This window comes from Epinephelus fuscoguttatus, linkage group LG15 (genome assembly GCF_011397635.1).
Source record: "Epinephelus fuscoguttatus linkage group LG15, E.fuscoguttatus.final_Chr_v1".
In the NCBI taxonomy this organism is placed as follows: domain Eukaryota; kingdom Metazoa; phylum Chordata; class Actinopteri; order Perciformes; family Serranidae; genus Epinephelus; species Epinephelus fuscoguttatus.
Window position 1 is genome coordinate 24,434,905 of NC_064766.1, and position 20,777 is coordinate 24,455,681.

The following is a 20,777-nucleotide window of genomic DNA, read 5'->3' on the forward strand; positions in this document are numbered from 1 at the left end:
CAGTCAGGCGTGAAAGCAGATGTGTTTGAGGGGCCTTTGTTCCTCTAACCCCCTGGGAAACAGTAAGGGACAGAGGTTTAGTTTTCCTGCAAGGACTTGAGATTATGTTGGTGAGATAAGACAAAAAGGATTGAGTGTGAGGATAGGGAAGAGGCTGGATTTCTGTCTGACAGAGCGAAGCCACCTCATTTCCCCTGAGGATTTTTTTCCAGCCTGGCTGACTGGCTGTCCTGGTGCTGTAATGACCCTGAGCAAATATATATCCCCAGAAAGAGAGAGATGGATAGACGGAGATGGAATCAGCTGCTTCTCTATCATATATATGAATATAAGCAGACAAACACAATAAAGTGAGTCAAGTATGGAAATCAGTATTCCCCGAATGGATGTCCCATGTTTATAGATGAACTACAGGATTACAGCATTTTAACAAAATGTATTCATATGCATTTATAGGCCACATATAGGTATAAACGCACCATCCCCCACCCAAACAGGCCGTCACGCCACAGTGAGTTAAGGTTTTCATCTCAGCGTCTGTGCAGCAATAAACATCTGTGACGTCTACATGTCTGCTGCAGGATCTGCTGGACTAATAAAAAATACTTATTACACAATATCCTAATGGCTAGTGGCACAAAAAGGAAGAGTTTGAAGGCATTTGCCCTGCTTCAGTTTAATAATGATAATGGACTGGATTTATCTACGACTGCTTTTCTATCTGCTGATGAATCACTTTGTAAGTGGATGGATGTGAAAAGTGGCTCAGTCAGAATGGACTCTAAACGTAACGTGAGAGTAGCTTCTTATCTACTTTAACATGAAAAGAAAAACCTGAATTCATAAGCAGTAAAACAGACCTTGCTGAATATGATACATCCAGGGGATTTTCTCTACAACAACCACACTGGGCCAGTTAGCAGCTGATGTTATCAAACTTAGAGGTAGATATTGCTGTTACTGATATTCAGTCAGTTTACTGGCTTTACCTGTGCTGCATGTTAGCACTAAGGACACTATACCTTATCAGGAGACATGCTTGTTGTCTTAAAGGAATACTCCACTCCAAAAATGATCATTTATGTATCAGTTACTAACCCCAAGGTATGTTGAATTCATGAGGAAAACATAGTTTTTCTCGCATGTCTTCAAGGTGAACGAAGAATCCAAAAACGTAGAAAATTCTCAATGAATTGAAGTCACAGGGGGCTGCATTTAACCACAGTAAAACTATAAGTTTGCAAACTCTCACACAACTCATTCAGTATAATCCAAGTCTCATGTATTCAATTGTACACTCAGTACTTCCCAAACCTATGACTTTTTTCTAAAACCTTGGTAACTAAAACACTTCTGCGTATATTGTCCGTGTGTGAGATGGTACAAAACATATTTTAGCCACCTAAAAATAAATCAATATCAGTTTTAGTGTACCCTATTTTAAGAATATTTTCACTGCTGTATCTTATTGTCATACAGCCTTTACAAACTGGGAAATAAAGCCATTAAATTGTTGTCTTCAAAGCCACCACACTCCTTTGATAAAAACAGTAATTTTACCTCGCTGAACACAGGATTTGCGTTTTTACCACTGCCTCAATAATTAGTTTGTTTGTGTTACTGTGTGTGTAGCGACTTCAATGACAAAAGCTGCTAAGAGGCTGAGTAGGCTCGTAACTGTGAAAATATCAGAGCCGAAAACTCACCATCTTTACCTAAAAAGCTGCCACTCCAGTGAATGAACAGGTAAAATAATGTGAAACCAATTGCACAATTATTTGTTTAAAACGTGCGCAGCCTAAACAAATACTAAACAACAGAGGCTACATACATATTCTGGCTCCTACAGTGTGACTTCAGTAAATCTCAAGTGACCCTTTAAAACACCCAACAAACCAAAGTGGTTTGTTGGGTGCAGAAGCAGAAGCTTCTGTCTTATTACTTTTATTACTTTTTACATTCGAAAGGAGCACAGATAACTTTCACTTGTGTTTCCCATCGGAAAGGGCTGTCTGATTGGCAATATAAAGAAGCAGAGAATATTCTAAATATAGTGTACACTTAAACAGGTTTTCTACAGCCTCACGCACAGATGGGTAGCGTGCCTGCAGTTTATGCGTAGGTGCTTCAAGAACTAAGGCTTTAACAAAAATGTATATGTTCAGAAGTACTGAGCACACGACTGCATAAATGTGACCTGGATTACACTGTAAGAGTTGTATAAGAGTTTGTAAGCAGATGTTTTGATACAGTTTTACAGTTGTTAAACACAGCCCTCTGTGACTTTTGGACTTTTTTTTACATTTTTGGATTCTTTGTTCAACGTGGAGGCATGCCAGAATACAAAGTTTTCTTCTCAAATTCAACATAACACAGGGTGAGTAATTGACATAGAAATTGTCATTAAGGATATGAAGTTTTTTTTGCAAGGTGATCTTGTCTTCAACGCTGCATTCATGAGGATATTTTTCACCATTTGGGGACAGCGTTCCACAACAAGCCAAAAATCAGTCAATATTTGACATTTAAAAACAATGGCTGGTAAAGCTTAAGTGTCTATTTACGAATCCAGTAGACACGCAGAAATATGAACATTAACATTCAATTGGGGTGACAGACTGTATGTAAGTCCAGTATTCTCGAAAACTGGGGGATATATCCTTTTCTTTAGCTCCTAAATACTCATCTATGTGCACTAGCTCGTTGCTAATGTTGTCTGTCTGCCCTTTGGTTCGGGGCAGGGTGCTTACATTTGGTTCACATCTAGCTTCTTCACAAATGGAGTTTTGGTGAGAGCCAAACAGTAAATTTGTGGGCCAAAACAAACCAAAACAATGAGCTAAAACAGGCTTAAAGCTGTGTAGCATTGAGTGAGTTTGTCAGTATGAACAAAACTATTCACATTAAACACAGTCATTGATCCATTGTTAACATAAAAAGACAAGTGCTGCTTTAATTAAAACAACTGTTTGAAAAGCACTGAAAAATGAAATGTGCTAATTTGCAGATCTTCAATGACACAGCAGTAGTGTCTCTGAGCCGTAGGACTGTGATATGAGTGATACCTGATATTTTGATGAAGAAAATGAAACAGCACACATGAGGGAAATTTTCAGTCAGATTTTATATATCAATATATAGAGATATTCAAAAGTAATCCATTACAGAAAATCAAAAAGTGGAACCAGTTTGGTCTTCATACAGTTTATCTTTGCATGTACAGTAAGTTGGCTGAGCCCTGTCCGCTTCATGAAAAATACTACAGGAAAATGAAAAAGTAACCAAAAAGGCACAAATAAACAAAAAATCAATCATCTCATTAACACCAAGGTTTGGGAAGCCTTGCAAAGATGTGGGAGTATTTCCGCAGGGGACATCATGTTTTACGTGGGCTAACAAAGAAAAAAAAGGGGTTGCACACAAAAAGGATGCTAAATGGTGCACAGCAAGAAACAACACAAACCACTTTGGTGGATAATTCGGATTTCTTACAATCAGGGAATGCAGTGCTCTCCTTTTATACAAATAAATTAATATACCTGTCGACACTTTATCTAAAATCTTATGTACATCTTTTCTTTTACATAATTGTATAATACATTATCAAAAACCTTATGAAAACAATATTTACAAATCAATGAATCAAAAAGCACCCTCAAAGCTTCTCCAGTGTCTCACACACACATACAACACACACACTCTCACACACACCTGTGTATCCACACACCTTCGTACATGATTCTCTTCCATGCAATTCACAATACAGAAGGCATTCTAAGAGGGTTGTGCAACAAAGAGCATACAAAACAGTTCAAATATGGCTGTGGGATGAACGTTAGCACTCACATGCATAATAACGAACACGCACGCAAACACACACACACACACACACACACACACACACACACACACACACACACACACACAGACTTTTAAGGTTCATGAATGAAGTAACAGTGTTAATGACGGGGCTAAACCGGCATGAAACATGTTCACTGATGGGACAACCTCATTACATCAGAGTTGGATTTTTGCTTTCTGTGGTTACATCAGATGACAGGTCTTTTTTCACCACGCAGCCACCAGCTGGGCCCTCCCACATGGCACTATCCAAAACTGTCTGCTCAGATATCAGCCATCTCGAAAAGGAGGAGGGGAGTGGGCTGTGGCATCCAGCTTGCTTCTGTGAATGTGTGCGTGCCTACATGTATGCCTGCAACAATGAATGGCTGCATTGTCAGCTGGTGAGCAATTATGCATGCTGTTTGTGTTTTCGGAGGGCAAGTGCACATTGTCTCCGTCCTCTGGAGAGCAGCGTGAATTCGCTATCACTGCAGCCTGTGTGTGTTCGTGTGCGCATCTGTCACAGTCAAATAGTGGGTGATCAAATAAAATTCTTAACACTCAAGGATTTTTGTCAACCACAAAACACTGCAGCCTGACTAAACGCTGGTGTCTATTGCTTTTCTCAAACCATTTAACATCTACACAAGTCACAATAAGACACAACTCCTGTGTAAAAATCCACTTCCCTCTAACCTCACATCCTCTCCGATCATCGCTCTAAATATTGCATGTCTCCATTTTCTTCCTTCCAGTCCGCAAACCTGCTGCACTCTCACAAAACTCTGGGGTGATGGAGGTCAAATAAAAACATTTCCCCTCAAATCGACTGTGTTCAACTGCACTGACTGTGTTAGACAACTCGCCCTTAAAGGCTCGCCTCTGAACCATAGAGAGAGCACGTAACGTGGCAGGTAACCTTTCTCTGAAATCAATCAGAATGGAAACATTTTGAAGAAAAAAAACATACAGGAAAACTACAACAGAAAGCTCCAGTGATTACATACATGACATTTGTGATTCTAACATGAATCTGTACAGATTGTCCCATCAACGCAGTTGCTGTCCCAGTTTCAGAGCTCCTCCTCCCTAAACAGCGTTCCCAGAGCTCCACGGTCCACCAGGAATAACACAAAACCCAAATTAATACATCAAGGACAAAACAGAACCTCTAACTAGCCCCGTCATGAAATATAAGACACACAGCACACACCACACTTAGTTATCAATGCAAAAGACTCAATAACAGGTTCCAGTCTGACTCCATATTCCAGGTTAGGTCAATGTTGGGAACACATTACAACACATTAATAATAATTCTGTAATTCATTCTCAGCATCTACTGGAGAAAGAGTGGATCCAGCTCCAGCACAGGAAAGGTATGAAACTATTGTGTAAGAATGCTGTTATTAAATCTGCTGTTTTTCAAATGGACATTGGCATAGGACATGGCTGTGGATGGCTGCATGTAACACTTGATGATATGTTGTTCGTACCTTCTGCAAACTCAGTCCAAGTCACCCCTGACCTCACTGTGTGTGCGTGTGCCTGAGCGGCCATCTTCCCCCTGAATCCGCTCTGGTGGGTCACTTCGCGGTGGAGAGCATTGGCTGCTCTGTGTACCAGTGAGTCCCCGGATCGGGCATGCTGCCCCCGAGTGGCAAGGCGATGAACTGCGGGCAGGTGCCACCTCCTGCACCTACAACTCCCATGTTGACGCCCTGCGGGTACGGGTGGTGGTGCGTGTGGTGTCCCATGGGGTCAGTCCGCCCGATGTGGATCTCGTCCTCCTCGCCCTCGCCGGTGGTCTTGCGGTAGACGGGGTTGTCGAAGTTCATGCTCTTGGTGGAGTTGCGCCGCCAGTTGCGCCACACCAGGTAGACTCCGGCGCACACCAGGCCGAACACCACTGTGGCAACGATAGGAACTGCATGCGTTTAACACACAGCGGCAGGGACACGGGAAGGGGGGAGCGTTAACGAGGCATAACGAGTCCATGGCATGAAATGAGAGGCACGGAGAGGAGCACAACAGGCATGCGGGGGACAGAGAGGGCGGGGGGCAGCGACAGAGAGGTTGTGTGTGTGGGTGGCTCGGCTAAACATTGGGTCACAGTCGGGTCAAACACCAACCAACGGACTTTGAACACAGACTCTAAATCAGCGGTGTGAAGCACCATTAGTGGCCAGGCTTTGGAGTAAATTAGTTTTAAACTGTCCTCAGGGAGTAAAAATTTAACTATCACATTACATCACAATCTCCTGGCATCCCCTGCAAATGTGTCCTTGAATAAGCAATGTAATCTAATAATGCTTTATTAAATTATGCCAATAAAGCACCAATAAAGCTTTCATGGCGTCTTCTCTCTGCTGTCTGTTCACCTTATGTAGTTCATAATGAGAACAGTCCATCTGAACTAATTGACTGACTCAATTTGTTTCTCTGGTGTTGCATTGGTTTTACTTGTTCATACCTCGAAGATGCACCAAAGAGTCTATGGTAATATTTTCCACATATAAATATGTAAAAACAAGATGGCAGCCATCTCTGCCAATCAGTCTGTAGCCGATCCCGACACAAACATGGACAAGGTACAAAACCCGATCTTGATTGTATGGTTGAAACTTGTTTGACGACATTGGGGACTTAATTATTGTTTCATTTGAGGACACTGAGACTTAATTATCGTTTACAATGTTTAGTTTTTTATCTGGCCCATACTATGCATACCAAACAAAATTTCGGGTCTCAGCAGGAAGTATTTTTTGGGATAAGAAATGTCAAAGAAGGACCAGCTCTACTCAAGAGAATATAATCCCTTGGAAAAGTATTATTTTAATCAAATATTCCTCTTAAAAAGGGCAGTTCCATGATTGCTGTTGAATTTTTTTAATTTAATTTTTGGGTGCTCTGAGCACCACAAACAAAATTAACGGTGATTGTCCAATTATCGTCATTCCTATCAGACTTCACACTCCAATAACCCCAGCCAGTGTTAGCTGAAATATCATTACAATTGCCAAACACATTAGTGAGTCCTGATCCTACAAACATAGGCTTCTATTTGAGAATACAACCAATATGCAAGCTATGAGGCCAGACATTCATTAGAACAAATAACGTTTTTCCTTAAAATACCTGGACTAACCAGCTCTTCACGGCAGCTCTTACTACATGTCTTCTAGAAGCATCATCAACTGGAGTCTGGAAAGGATGTTGACCTTTCTGCTGAGACATGAACTTTTGGCCATCTTCTTTTAGCATGATATCATGTAGCCATCAAGTATTATTTTTTTAAAGCTTCATATGGTAACTTTAATAAAAAATATATTTTTATTTCTGTTCATCAGCAGTGATTGAAGCTTTGTTAGGGACTTCTTGCAAATGCCATCTGAAGCACTACGAGGAGGCAGAGGAACCTGATTTTTTTTCACAGACTGAACAGACTCTGTCGTATGTACTAATATCAGAATTAGGATTGTCAGTTTTGGATAATTTTGATACCCATCAACCAGTGGCTAATCAGTTCATTTTTAAGAAAAAAAAAGAAAAAGCAAAAGGACGTGAAATACAAGAGGCCTTTCCTTTTGGTCTGGCACTCCACTGACTCAGTTAGCTTTAGCGCTGCATTTCAAAGCGCTCTCCATTAAGAGGTGGTGAAACTTTAAAGTTTTGTTGTGTAAATGTCTTGCCTTTTATTTCATTTTCTGTTGGCTTTGCTGGCAGACAGCCAACTAGCCATTTTAACAGGTGGAAACACAGTGCCCACTGCCCATCCTCTGGATTCCACTGCTAACCTTAGCATTGGCTTTCTATCTAGGGGGGAGCTAGCTAGCAGTTCAGCTCATTCAGGGATTACCACTGTTGTGGAAATATGGTAGCCACCCTCTGGTCTTCTCTCAGGTAGTCCCAGTGAATAAATGTCTAAATTCTGTGCTTAAACACCTCTTTAGCATGGTTAGCACCATTAGCCATACTGATGTTGCTAACAGAGATAACATTGTCAACAATGCTGAAGTGAGTTTGTGACCTGGGTGATCTTGAGCGACACCTGAGGGTGGGCACAATGTTTCCAGGTCAGGACGGTGTTACGGCGGTAATAACTAAATGAGCGGCACCACTAGCTAGCTCCCGCTATAACTAGATGGTGCACACTGCTGTGGCTGGTGATTTTTAATATCTCTTAATGGCTGGTAGGTGCATTTTAAAAAGTTTATTTCCCACTCTGGCTACAGCTGATCAAATCTGTTAGCTACAGCTGTCATATCAACTGCCAAAATCAACAGTTAACCGCTTAAAATGAAACCCTTCGTTATGTCTGCCTCCATCTAAAATCAAGGACCCATTGTTTCAAAAATTACCAAAAATTTTGCGGGATAAATCTGCAACTGTTATCACTTTAAACTGCATAGTGCCATGTGAGACGGCTGATCATGCACTTAAATCGCATGCCCAAAACATGGGCAAATAAAACCCACAAATTATATGGATGGCTTAATACCACAGAGGGTAAGTGAGAAAATATTTCAAAATTCAAAATTCAAATTTAGGTGCACCAGCCCTTTATGTGCTTTCTTGCTGCACTATTAGTATGCTAACCACACAGAGACAAAAGGCCTACTGACAAGACTGGCTGAGGCAGAACCCAACACAACAACACAGTGTGAAGTGAATAATGCAGTGTGGCAGCAATGTCAGACGCACAGAAAATGACTCCTGAGAAGGCTCAGCGAGGAAGACCTGTGGGCCAGGCTTCTCATCCTGCCACAGCAGGGTCAGTGTGAATGGACTACAAACAGAGTGGCCATAGGCAGCAGGTAGACAGCAGCTTTTACGCAGCCCTGCAGGCCTTTAATGTGGACAGACGCACAGAGACAAGGAAGGCTTCCGGTGACTTACCGATGGGGATGACCACTCCCAAAACAGCCACTGTCAGGTTCTCGCCCAGGAGGAAATGCTCGCTTCCAGCTGAAGAGAGAGATGGAACGAGAAAGCGGAGTTAGAGCGGGAGTCAGAGAAGACAGCCGAGCGAAAGAGAGGACAAGAGTGAGAAGGCGTACAGGACTTAAAAAAAAATGTGTGAGAAATAGAGTGAGAGATAAGCAGAGGAGGCAGGACGGGAGAGCTGGTGGAAGAGAAAGGAGATAAAAGAGAGAAGTGGGGAGCGGCTGATCATGCGTGCATGGTGGTGAGTGTTTTACAAAGAGAGACAGATAGTGAGAAAGAGGCTGGAATAAAAATGAAAGAGGAAGAGGAAAATGATGAGTTGCTTGGCATTTGCTGGAGTGTGACCTTGACATTACCCCTGACCTTCTACTCCACACCTCATCCATCCAGGCTTCATCAGGCTCCAATGTCACCTCACACTCATTTACATATCCCATACTTACTAACATATTTATGTGCAGGTACACAAATGCATGCATGCGGTTGCACAATCTGCGTCCCACATACAGCACAATTTATGGCGGGAAAGGCGACATTTTCAAGGTGACGAGGCGCCATCCATCAGTCCTATTAAAGTCAGTCGAGCCTGGTTGTTGGGGTTAGCGGATACCTCACTTTAATGTCATCATTACGTTGAGGGTGAGGTTGTTAGCTACATTATGAGTGTGAATAAGATAAAAATAAGGATGTGGTGCTTGGCAGGAGATGAGGACGCTCAGGTGAAAGAGCTCCTTTATCAGAGAAAAGGCCCCATTTCTTGTTAACTCCTGAATGTGCCACTCTACCCTTTAAAACTCAAGAGGACACCTCCTGCTGGAGGTCACGTGAAAAGTGTTAATCACACAGGGCTGGAATTCTTGAAGTGAATGTAAGAATGTGACTGTGATGGCTACAGCCACACATGGTAATGTTTTCCCAGTTCACACTCTTTAAAGTCATTAGTTTGTTACCTACACAGGTTAATTTCATTTACAGTCAACAATACCTAAACCATTAACATCACACCATTAGTTTGTTTTAGAATCTGTTTATTTGCTTTTGACCTGACATTGTTTAATTTATGTGTACATATTCTATTCTAGTTTCCGTAGTTGTTTGGGGAGGTCCCTTCCTGGTGGAGCAAAAGGTGTGGCTGAGGGCGGAGGATTCTTAAATCATGATGCCGACTCATTGGACCAAATCATATGCTGCCATTTCAAGGGGGGGGGACTTAGGTTTAGTTAGTCTTGCTTTGTATTTAGTTGTAGTTGCTGTCCATTTTGGTCACCCCTTGTGTATTATTTGGTTTGGCCCAGCCACTATATGCTGCCTCTTGTGTCATTTTGACAGGACAGTTTGTTCAGTTAACACCTTGTTTGGTTATTATATTGAGAATAGTTATGTTATGTTGACCTCTTGTTGGTTTGTAATTTTTCATGCATTTTTTGGATAGATAAAAACCCACGGTTTTGTCAACGACTCCTGCATCCCTGTTGCCTTCTTGCATGGTCCCTAACAGACGTCAAGGAATCTGTGATTACTAGTGATGCAGGGATCAGGATTTTTTTTTAAACCTGCACCAACCCAACCCATTACAAGAGCCAATCTGCCCCACCCAACCTGTAAACATTTGTGCTAACTGGTGACCCGAATTTTACCTGCAAACTGGAGCTGAACGTTCACTAATATCTACCTGCTGTTGGCTACTTGTGTGTCATTTCAAGTAAATATCAGAATGTAAAACAGGTGTTTTCTGTTTAAAAAATACAAACGTTGGGAGACAACAAGTCGGCTACTCACCTATCTTTTAAGTGGGTTATGTCTTAAGTAAAATCTCAAGTGCACAGCTGATATCCTACATAATTTGTTTACATAAGTGCACATCTAATTAGTACAGTGTTTTGTTTACATGATGTTACAGAAGTGGATATTTCATAGATTCATTGTCAAGGTTTTCTTGAGATATCGCATTCACAAGAATGAGACAGACAATGTCACAGTAACCTTGACCTTTGACCATCAAAATCTAATCAGTTTATGGTGAGTCCAAGGGGACGTTTGTGCCAAAGAAAACAAAGAAATTCTCTCAAGGCTTTCTTTTCTTGCTTTCACAAGAATGGGACAGACGATCAACTCGAAAACATGATGCCTTCGGCCATGGCTAGCGCCAATGCAGAGACATAAAAAACATGTTATTTGTTGTTGGTTTTCAAAAGAATTGTTTTACAAAGCTATTTTTGAGGGTTTTCAGTGTGAACGATTTTTTTAAGAAGGTAGCTTAAATTACAAAGAATGTAAGATAGACATATAGAGAATAAGCTTTTTGCTTCCGCCTGAGCCTTTTCAGTCACTCCTTAATACATAGATTGTTGTTGTTTTTTCAATATTGTTTATACTTGTATTATGTGTGATGACTGAATAAAAATAAAATGACTCAAACAAAAGGTGATTATTTTGAATTCACAGCCCACTTACAGTGCTGAGAGACGCTGCTGTCTCCTGCAGGTGTGGTGGACATGACCATAGCGGTGGCGGTGGAGTGGGATCCCAGTGCCTTTGACTCTTGTGACGACAAAGGCTTAAGAGTGGAGAGGGGTGTGAGAGGCTCAGGGGCACCAAAGGGAGCTGTGGTCAAGTGGGGGGTGGCGTCCGCCTGTGATACTCCCCCTGAGGGTGGTGGGAAGTCTTCCGCAACAGTCACTCTGGTGCCAGGTGTAAATCCAGTAGGAGGTGAGGATGTCGGGGTCATGTCGTTTCTTGGTGCTGCTGCAAAGAAAGGAAGAGCATCACAGAAACCTTTAGCATGAAAAAATGAATTATTGTTGTAAGATCCATAAAAAAACAATTGGTTACATCAATGAGCTGACTAGAAATCATCATTCATTTGTCAGACATAAGACCTTGTACATCCTACTCTCTGCCCCCCCACACAATACCACTGTTATTGCCCAGAACCTCAATAACCTTTGAGCCTGCATTAGACCACATGCTAAGAACCTGAGTGTTATATTTGATGGCAATCTGAGTTTAAACAGGCAGGTAAATTCTGCTGTCAGGTCCACCATCTTCCAAGCATTTCCTATCTCCCACTGATCTATAAAGACTCATACATGCACTAATATCATCCAGGCTGGACTACTTTAACTCACTCTATCTAGCCATTTTTCAGACTGCAATCTCCCATTTACAACTAATTTAAAACGCTGCTGCCTGCGTGTTAATGTCTAACAAATGAGACCGCGACACCCCTATCCTTGCATCCCAACACTCACTCCCTGTTCATTTCAGGATGCACTTCAAAATCCTTCTGATTGTCTATAAATCTCTCCATGGTTTCACCCCTACATATATCTCTGAGCTCCTCACCTGCTTCTAAACCAGACCACTCAGATCTGCTGGCATGTTGGCTCTGAGCCTTTTCATGGACCTCAGTTCTGAAGTAGCCTGCCAGAGGCTGTTAGACAAGCTGAGTGTGTTGATGCTTTTAAGACGCACCTTAAGATCCATTTTTATGTGCTTTTATGTGTGACAAAAAGCTCAAGGTGTCGACCTGGCTTCTAAATTTCCCAGGTCCCAATCTGCTCACGCTTGGCTCTGGCCTTTTAAAACATGGACACAGGATCTCTGGGAGTGTCCTGCGGTGTCTGGCACCAGTGCGTTGGCGGCAGATCCATTTAGTCCAGTGGGTTGTGAGGTGGGTTAATGGCATGTGGATCTGGGGAATTTGGAGGCCAGGTTGACACTTTGAGGTCTTTGTCACGCTCCTTGGGCCATTCCTGAGAGATGTTTGCAGTGTGGCATGGTGCATTATCCTGGTGGGAGGGCCACTGCCATTGGGGAGTACTGTTGCCATGAGGGGGGGTACTTGGTCTGCAATGGTGTTTGAGTGGGTGGAACATGTCAGGTGGTATCCGCATGAATGCCAGAACCAAAGGTTTCCCAGCAGAACAATGCATTGGAACAAAATAATCAAAGTTATTCACTTCACCTGTCAGTGGTTTGAATGTTTTGGCTGATCGGTGTATCGGTCTTTGTTGAGCACTTTGGTTCAAAAACTGTTTTGCTTGTAAAGTGCTACATAAATGAAATAATCTTGAAAGTTTTCTTATCCACTTGTCCGGGGCCTCCTGGGGGATCCTGAGGTGTTCCCAGGCCAGATCTCTCCAGCGTTTTCTGGGCCTACCAGTTGGACGTGCCTGGAACACCTCTAACAAGAGACTTCCATGTCCAAACCACCTCAACTGACCCCTTTGGATGCGAAGGAGCAGCGGTTCTACTCTTTGCTGCCTCCTGATGTCTAATCTCCTTACCCTATCTCTAAGGCTGAGTCTAGCCACCGTACGGAGGAAACTCCTTTTGGCTGCTTGTATCTGCGATCATATTCTTTCAGTCACTACCCAGAGCTCGGGACCAAAGGTGAGGGTTGGGATGTAGATGGACTGGTAAATTGAAAGCTTTGCCTTCTGGCTCAGCTCTTTCTTCACCAGAACGGACTGGAGCAGGATCGGTCGATACTCCTTCCTGTTTCTCAAAAGTAGCGGTGATCCAACCTCAATCTATTGTATGTAGTCCGCTGACTACAGATAAGTTCCCCATATAACCCAGTGTATAACCCAAAATCCAAACTATCCCTTTGAAGAAGGTGGACACAATAACATGAACTCCTTACACAGCAGTGCACTTCAGGTCTAATGAAGCACATGAACCTCCTTTCAGTCAGAATCATTTTTGTTTGCAATTATGGTGAGTAAAACTGATCTTCTGTTAAAGCATCTGTAACTCTGTGGCACGAGAGGATAATGCTGTAATACAACAACTGTAGTATCTGTTCCAGAGATGTGGTGTTAGATTGCATTTCATTGCATAGTGCTCCATGTTATTGTATCCTCCGCCCTATGTGTTGCTTAGCAACCATCTTTTTTACTCACAGGTTAATAATTATGTTGCTTGAAGCGAGCGTATTTAATTATTTATCATCAATTATTACCTACCACAAATAAAACATGACCTGATCTACTACATCCCATTGTTCTCTTGTGTTAGCTCTGTGATAAGACGCATTACACCAGTTATGAACAATCAATTCCAAACAGCACCGAGTGTCAGGCAGCACAGTGCTTACTTGAATACAATGTGAAACAGCAGGTAAAATAATTTTGAAAAAGATTATTAGGTATTCATACTGAGCTGGTGGCAATACAATATAGAATTGTAATATAAATCACATTTTATTATTTAAAGCTGGGGAGCAGAGTCATTTGTGCTTCACTGAGCAAAAATCAGTAAACTTTGAGGGTATTGTAATTAATGTGAACTGAGAGAACACAAGACTTCTGCGCCTCCTCTTGGCTCTGTTTTCAGGTTTTAGAAAATCTAGCCAGTGATGGGAGACTTTGGCCAATCACAGGTCATTTCAGAAAGTTGCTCTTCCAGCATGGTGCTAACAATGCTAAACTCACGTTAACATCGGTAAAGCATTTCAGAGATGGAAAGAAGATGTTGCTAATAGTTTAGCCTACTGCTAACTGGTGGCTTCAAGTTCACATTTATGTAGCTAATGTTAGCTACTTAGCTCCTCTAATCCCAGTGTGTCCTCCGCCTCATTCCCTGCAGCCACAGACCTCCTTGCTGGATGCAAAGCAGGTCCAGAGACCCCCTGTCAGTTACTGCAGCATTGTAGTAGCTGTAGGAGGAGGGTGTATTTTTGCCTTTTACGAATTTCTTTCAACCCCAACTTTATATATGGACATTTTAAAGCATTTTGTAAGGTGAATATCCCTTTCAAGGGCTTTTCTAAATGCCATATGGCTTTTATAGCAGGAAAGGGCTTACATGGAGCACACACTCTACCGGGTGAGCTAGAGGTCAGCCCAAGGTAGCTGCACTGTCGATACATTTTCATCTGCTTATCCCGGGCCGGGTCGCGGGGGCAGCATGTCATCCCTCTCCCCAGCAATGATTTCCAGCTCCCCCTTGGGGATCCCAGGGTGTTTCCAGGCCAGATAAGACATATAATATCTCCAGTGTGTTTTGGATCTGCCCCAGGGCCTCCTACCAGTTTGACGTGCCCATATGTTGTCAAATCACGTTTGTCGTGTGTCCGGTTATGTGTCACGAATGCACTGATCTTTTTAAGCAAATGTAGTTCCTCATGGATGAATAAAGTTATTTTGATTTGATTGATGGTTAAAAACATGCAAGATAACATGATGTAAATCGGGTATATTTGTCGGCAGGTAACTGCCCCAAATCCCTCAAGTGTCCCCTCTGATGGCACTCAACACACAATAAATAAGAGCTTCCTTTAAGCGAAGGAGAATCTGATTATCCACACAGTAAGCACTGTGTGTGCTCTGCCCAACAAATCCCTTTAGGTGCTATTGATTACTTAATACTCTCAATTAACGCTCGTAAACATGCTCACCTGGCACGCAGCCTCTCATATCAGGCCCCAGGTCCTGGCCGTCAGGGCAGGCGCAGGTGTATTTGGGTGAGTGTTCGGTAATCTGTGGAGCCTTAAGACACAAGTACTCACAGCCTCCATTGGCCACACTGCCCAGATTACAGCTGTCTGGGCCTGGAGACAGTGACAGAGAGAAAGAGAGAGACATGGAGAATTACACAGTTATGGTTATATAAATAAGATTATCACTTATTCAACACGGGGAGATAGCAGAGAGTCAGAGAGAGACAGAAGAAGTTGCTGCACTTTATTGTTCCCCGCTGTGAACACTGTTGAATTCCCTTTGAACAAAGCCCATTACAGTGCGTAAACAAAATCTAAAAGAATACAAAGAATAAAATCTGGCATCATACAGAAACTTCCTGTGCTGCTGTGCCAGGTGCAGCCCCACTGTGTTCATCATAGAGTCTTGTTTGGCCACAAACTAGAAAAGACAGGTATGTATGAGGATCAAATTGGACGCACGGTGATGAAACACAGTGAAAGATTAAAATAAAAATGGGCACAGACTGTGCAGTGGATGGAAAGAATAAAATGTGACAGACAGGCAGAGATAGATATGGAAACTGACACACAAGAAAGGAAATACACAGCCATCACATTCATGATTAAAAGCTCTGTTCAGTTCAGCTCAAATCTGGATTGTCCTGTTAGAGAAAACCGGGCTGGAGGCAGGGTTTTGACAGATGTGTGAATGTACTCCTGCTCCCAATGCTTTGATCACTCCACCACAGTCACAAGCTTCACCATCATTTATTCATGTGCCTGGGATGACATGGATCCACTGAGGAAACTTGGTCACAGAGATGCGACTCGGCTCACACGATCACAGTGAGGGGAGGAGAGTGAACACAGATGAACATGCAAAGACCCATACTGCACACACACACACACACCTTGTGGCTGGCGGAGCTGGTGGAAGACCACAATGTCATGAGGGTCGTTGAGGTTTTCAGCCAGTGTGTGGATGTCTTGACCAGTCAGCCTGTTGGCCATGAAGACCGCGGCCCTGTCTCTGTCTGTCCAGTAGATTCGATCCTGAAACACAGAGAGTCACTGCCTTAATATAAGAAGAAGTTAGTCAGGGTTGGGTTGGGTTTAAACCGAAGAGTACATATTGGAAAACAACAATTCCAACAGCGTGGGTGGTAACCTGTGAAGGACACAGCCTTAAAACAACATCTTTTGTTAAAGATGTTGGTGAAGATTCTCAGTCATCCAGGTCATGGTAATCTTAAGTACTAGATCGTAGGCAACTGGACTTGTTTGAGTTTCTTGAAGACGTTTCCCCTCTCATTCAAGAGGCTTCTTCAGTTCTCAAGGACTGGTACTGAGTCACAGGATTTAAACCAGGAATTTTGTTCATTGGTGAAACAAAACAACCATTCCACAAGCGCATGGCGCAGCACAGGAGAGCCAGCTCCTCAGGTCAAGACTTGGCTGTCCACTTACATCTTAAGGAAAAGGGACATTCTTTCGAGGACAGCGATATTCACATCTTGGCCAGAGATGACAGATGGTTTGAAAGAGGCATGAAAGAAGTGGCTCAGGACACCACTTATCACCCACCCACAATGCAGTCTTGGGATCCCTCCCCAGACGACTTCACACCCATTCACACCTGGTCCCATCTGACCCTAACAACATGCATGATGGCCGAGTGGGTCAACGACTCACATGTGACCTCAACGACCCTGTAAGGGTTTGCACCCACACAGAGTTTAAAGCCTGTGACTCTGCACCAGCCTGTTTAGATCCACCAAGTAATCAACTCTTCCCCGTATAGAACACTATTCCACCACTGCTGCCTAACATCAACTACATGCATACATATACATCAGCATAAATAACACACACAAGTCTTCTCTCTCTCTGTATTTCACTCCCCTTTCTTCTGTCCTGCTCATGTTTTGTGCCTTGGTCCACACGTGTCCTCTAACCCCTAAGGTCCTTTTGCTCCTTCCACCCCTGCCATCAACTGAGACACCAATGATGGATAGAGAAGGGCAGAAGCCCTGAGCTATCCCACCAGGCTCATGACCCTCTTGGCGCTATTCGCAGTCTGTTTATAGCTGAAGAAGTCTCTTGGATGAGAGGCGAAACGTCTTCAAGAAACCGTAAGTGCTAATATCATAGGCAACTGGACTTGCTTGAGTTTCTTGAAGACGTTTCACCTCTCATCCAAGAAGCTTCTTCAGTTCTAAATGACTGGTACGAAGTTGCAGGCTATAAACCCTGTGTGGGTGGGAACCCTTGCAGAGTCGTAGGGGTCACATGAGCTCTACGACTCTGCAAGGGTTCCCACCCACACAGGGTTTATAGCCTGCAACTTCGTACCAGTCATTTAGAACTGAAGAAGCTTCTTGGATGAGAGGTGAAACGTCTTCAAGAAACTCAAACAAGTCCAGTTGCCTATGATATTAGCACTTAGGAGAACTTAAAAAAACTTAAATTCTTTTATTTCATTTTATTTTTTATGTATCTTATGTACGTATCTACCCATTTATTTATTGTTCTGTCTTTCTTTTCCTTGCTTAACCTATTTATACCTTTGACTTCTCCCCTTTTTGCCTGTTCCTCTTGTTTCGACTCATCCCGCCTTTTTACTGCTTCATCAACTTCATCAACACACACATACTCACAAACACACACACAAAAATGTCATTCATCGCCCTCAACATACATTGTACTAGTATGCAAATATACCTGTGTTTGTCTTTTGTGTCACTTGTTTTTTTCACCTTTCATGTCTCCCACATAGTGTTGTCCCTGTTATGTCTTTCACCTGTTTGGTGCCTGCATCACCTTGATCATTTATTTTGCTTGATGTGAACTGTTCTGATGATGATGTGAATATTAATTCGGTTGGGTTTATTGGTAGTATGACAATGTCTGTCAGTCGCATCATTCCAAAAATACTAGGGTGTCCTATTCTGTGCATTGGAAGATATGGGCAATTGTCTGAGCTGCAGACGGATGGCTCATTGACAGCTGACAAAAGCCGCAATATCTATACTCAATCAATCGCAAACAATAAACGATGTATTCTATTATGACTTAAAGGTTAAGACGGCATGGTAGTGCAGTGGTTAGCATTGTTGCCTTACAGCAAGAGGGGTGCTGGGGTTCGAAACCCAGGGTGAGGGAGCCCTTCTATGCAGAGTCTGCATGTTCTCCCCGTGTCAGCGTGGGTTTTCTCCAGGTACTCCTGCTTCCTCCCACAGTCCAAAGACATGCAGGTTAACTGGTGACTCTAAATTGTCCATAGGTGTGAATGTGAGCATGAATGGTTGTCTGTCTCTATGTGTCAGCCCTGTGATAGTCTGGTGACCTGTGCAGGGAGTACCCTGCCTCTCACCCAGTGTCAGCTGCGATAGGCTCCAGCCCCCCTTACGACCCCTAACAGGACAAGCAATTGCGGAAAATGAATGAAGTAAACACTACATTCATTGCAAAGTAACAACAGCAGAGCTCTCCAGGGTGACTTCATTCTCTCATGAGTCTGGCGAATGGCATTTTAATTTATTTACAAGGTAACGTTAAGTGATAAAGGCTGCATTCCACATTGCATACTTTTTCTTTTTACACATTGTGACGGTTACATGAACAAGAGAGTCAAAATTCAAGGCACAGTGTTACGAATAAGTAATGTATCCTGATTGTATGAATACTCCATTCAGCAATACATACTTTGTTTGGGCAGCTGCGGCACATACTGGGAAAAAAAAAAATCAGAAATATGTGATTCATAATGCAGCGTTAGCCTTGTTACACTCATGGAGCACAAACTGGACCTTTTCATTTGAAACCTCAACATTTTTGTGGAGATGATTTTGCTATGTCAAGTTAACTAAACGTAAGGAGAAATAATTGTATGTGTTTTATAGCATTTTACAGCATTTCACAGCACACAGTAAACAGCAAAATGTGTTGCTGATAAAGAATTAGAGTTTCTGAAAGGCATGCATGTAAGGAATCTTTGAAAATTTGAAAGACACTGTACTAAAAATATGTTTATGTTCAGGTGAAAGAATATCGGTGAATGAAACACAGGGACAAAGGCATAAAACATGAGCACATATTACCAAAAAGAAACAAAATGACCAAAAACAGAGAGAAGCAGAGACATAAGATGCATGCTTAGGAGAACACACAGTGCTCACAGCTATAAAGGCTTGGCTCAGAGTACTCACAAGTCTAATTTATTTGAGGAAAAATAATAGAGAGAAAATTAGGGCAAGTGAAACATGCACTGATAAATATTTGTTGCCACACAGAGTGAAATTCATTATCTCCTGCAGAAGAGAGAGTGCGTTAATTTGCCTATTGTTGCAAATAATATGAGGCGATGAATCCATCAAGGAAATGCAAATGCAGCGGTTTAATGGTAACTAAGACTTGTTTTAATTCAACTGGGGCATCAGTGCAACATTAAGCAGCAGGCATGCAATAAATAGGCCCATGACACTTTGTTGTAGAAGAAGATTCAGTCTATCAGTTAGTTTTATTTTCATAGGTTTCAAGTGCCTTTCTGGTTTGTTACAATGTCAGGTCTTAAATGATTTACACACATCCTATTTAGATCAGAATATAGCAGCTCAACGGTAAATTTCAACCACGCTCATTGTTTATTAATTGATTTGTTTGCTTTGTTTCCCCAGCTCACTCTCGACAGTATAAAAAGACATTTTGACTTTTTTTTTTTCCAGTTGCCTTAGAAACTACAGGCTATTCTCCAGGAGACAATAGGCCCCGCCACACCACGCCACTCTGCGCTGTATGTGTGTGCATTTGAGATGAGTCAGTCATTGAGTCAGAAAGAGATGGTAATGTGATGTATACTACAACAGGCTCCACTCGATAACACAGGGCTGGTGAACATCCTGAACAAGAAGGTCACCTTGTTGTCACAACAGGGCAGAGAGCAGAGGAGCCCCGGATCGATTAGGTATTACACCAGAGGGAATTTATCATCATTTCTGTGAGCTGAACTACAGTTATGCCCGCAGGGTGAACTAACAGCAGAGTACAGTAAGAAAAATCTTCAAGGTTATGCTTTGGACAGCTTACTTCTGTTGGTATTTTCTAAAGGTTAAAACTGTGAGAGAAACAACAGATTGGTGGTATGTACCCATAATCCATTTTACTCACTGTACTGAAGTCAAACATTCTAGGGACTTGTACTTTCTGTGAGTAGTACCACATCATGCTACTTTATACTGCTACTCCACCACATGTCAGGGGCAAATATTGTATTTTTTATTCCACTACATTGACTAGGGCTGCCCCCAATAGTCAACCAAATCGCTCAGTGTGTGACGTGCACTTGTAGATAAAATATAGGCCTATATTAATGAAGGTTCATTAGTACGGTTTGTATTTCTCTGTAATGTAGCACAGTGTTAACAATGTTACTGATACTATTCTTTCTCACACCTTCAACTCAAACCATTGTGTTGCCCCGCCCAAAATATATAATTAATAACTAAATTAACATTGTAAACATGCAGGTGACTAGTCAACTAATGGCCCAAAATGATGACTA

The 20,777-nt window shown here is 42.4% G+C and overlaps 1 protein-coding gene across 3 annotated transcripts in view; it reads right to left on the reverse strand.

Annotated features, from left to right (window-relative positions):
- Positions 1–3,121: 3,121 nt before the first annotated feature.
- Positions 3,122–20,777, reverse strand: part of LOC125902063 (low-density lipoprotein receptor-related protein 8-like) — a 156,936-nt gene continuing 139,280 nt past the window's right edge. The window contains exons 14-18 of one of the 3 annotated variants that reach the window (XM_049598161.1): positions 16,129–16,270; positions 15,194–15,346; positions 11,245–11,532; positions 8,743–8,811; positions 3,122–5,770 (exon numbers count right to left, since the gene is read on the reverse strand). In XM_049598161.1, coding sequence (XP_049454118.1) covers positions 5,430–5,770; positions 8,743–8,811; positions 11,245–11,532; positions 15,194–15,346; positions 16,129–16,270 — 993 coding nt within the window. In that variant the 3' untranslated portion in view covers positions 3,122–5,429. Of the gene's footprint in view, positions 5,771–8,742; positions 8,812–11,244; positions 11,536–15,193; positions 15,347–16,128; positions 16,271–20,777 lie in introns of all 3 variants that reach the window. The other 2 variants (XM_049598162.1, XM_049598160.1) reach the window with 2 other exon arrangements.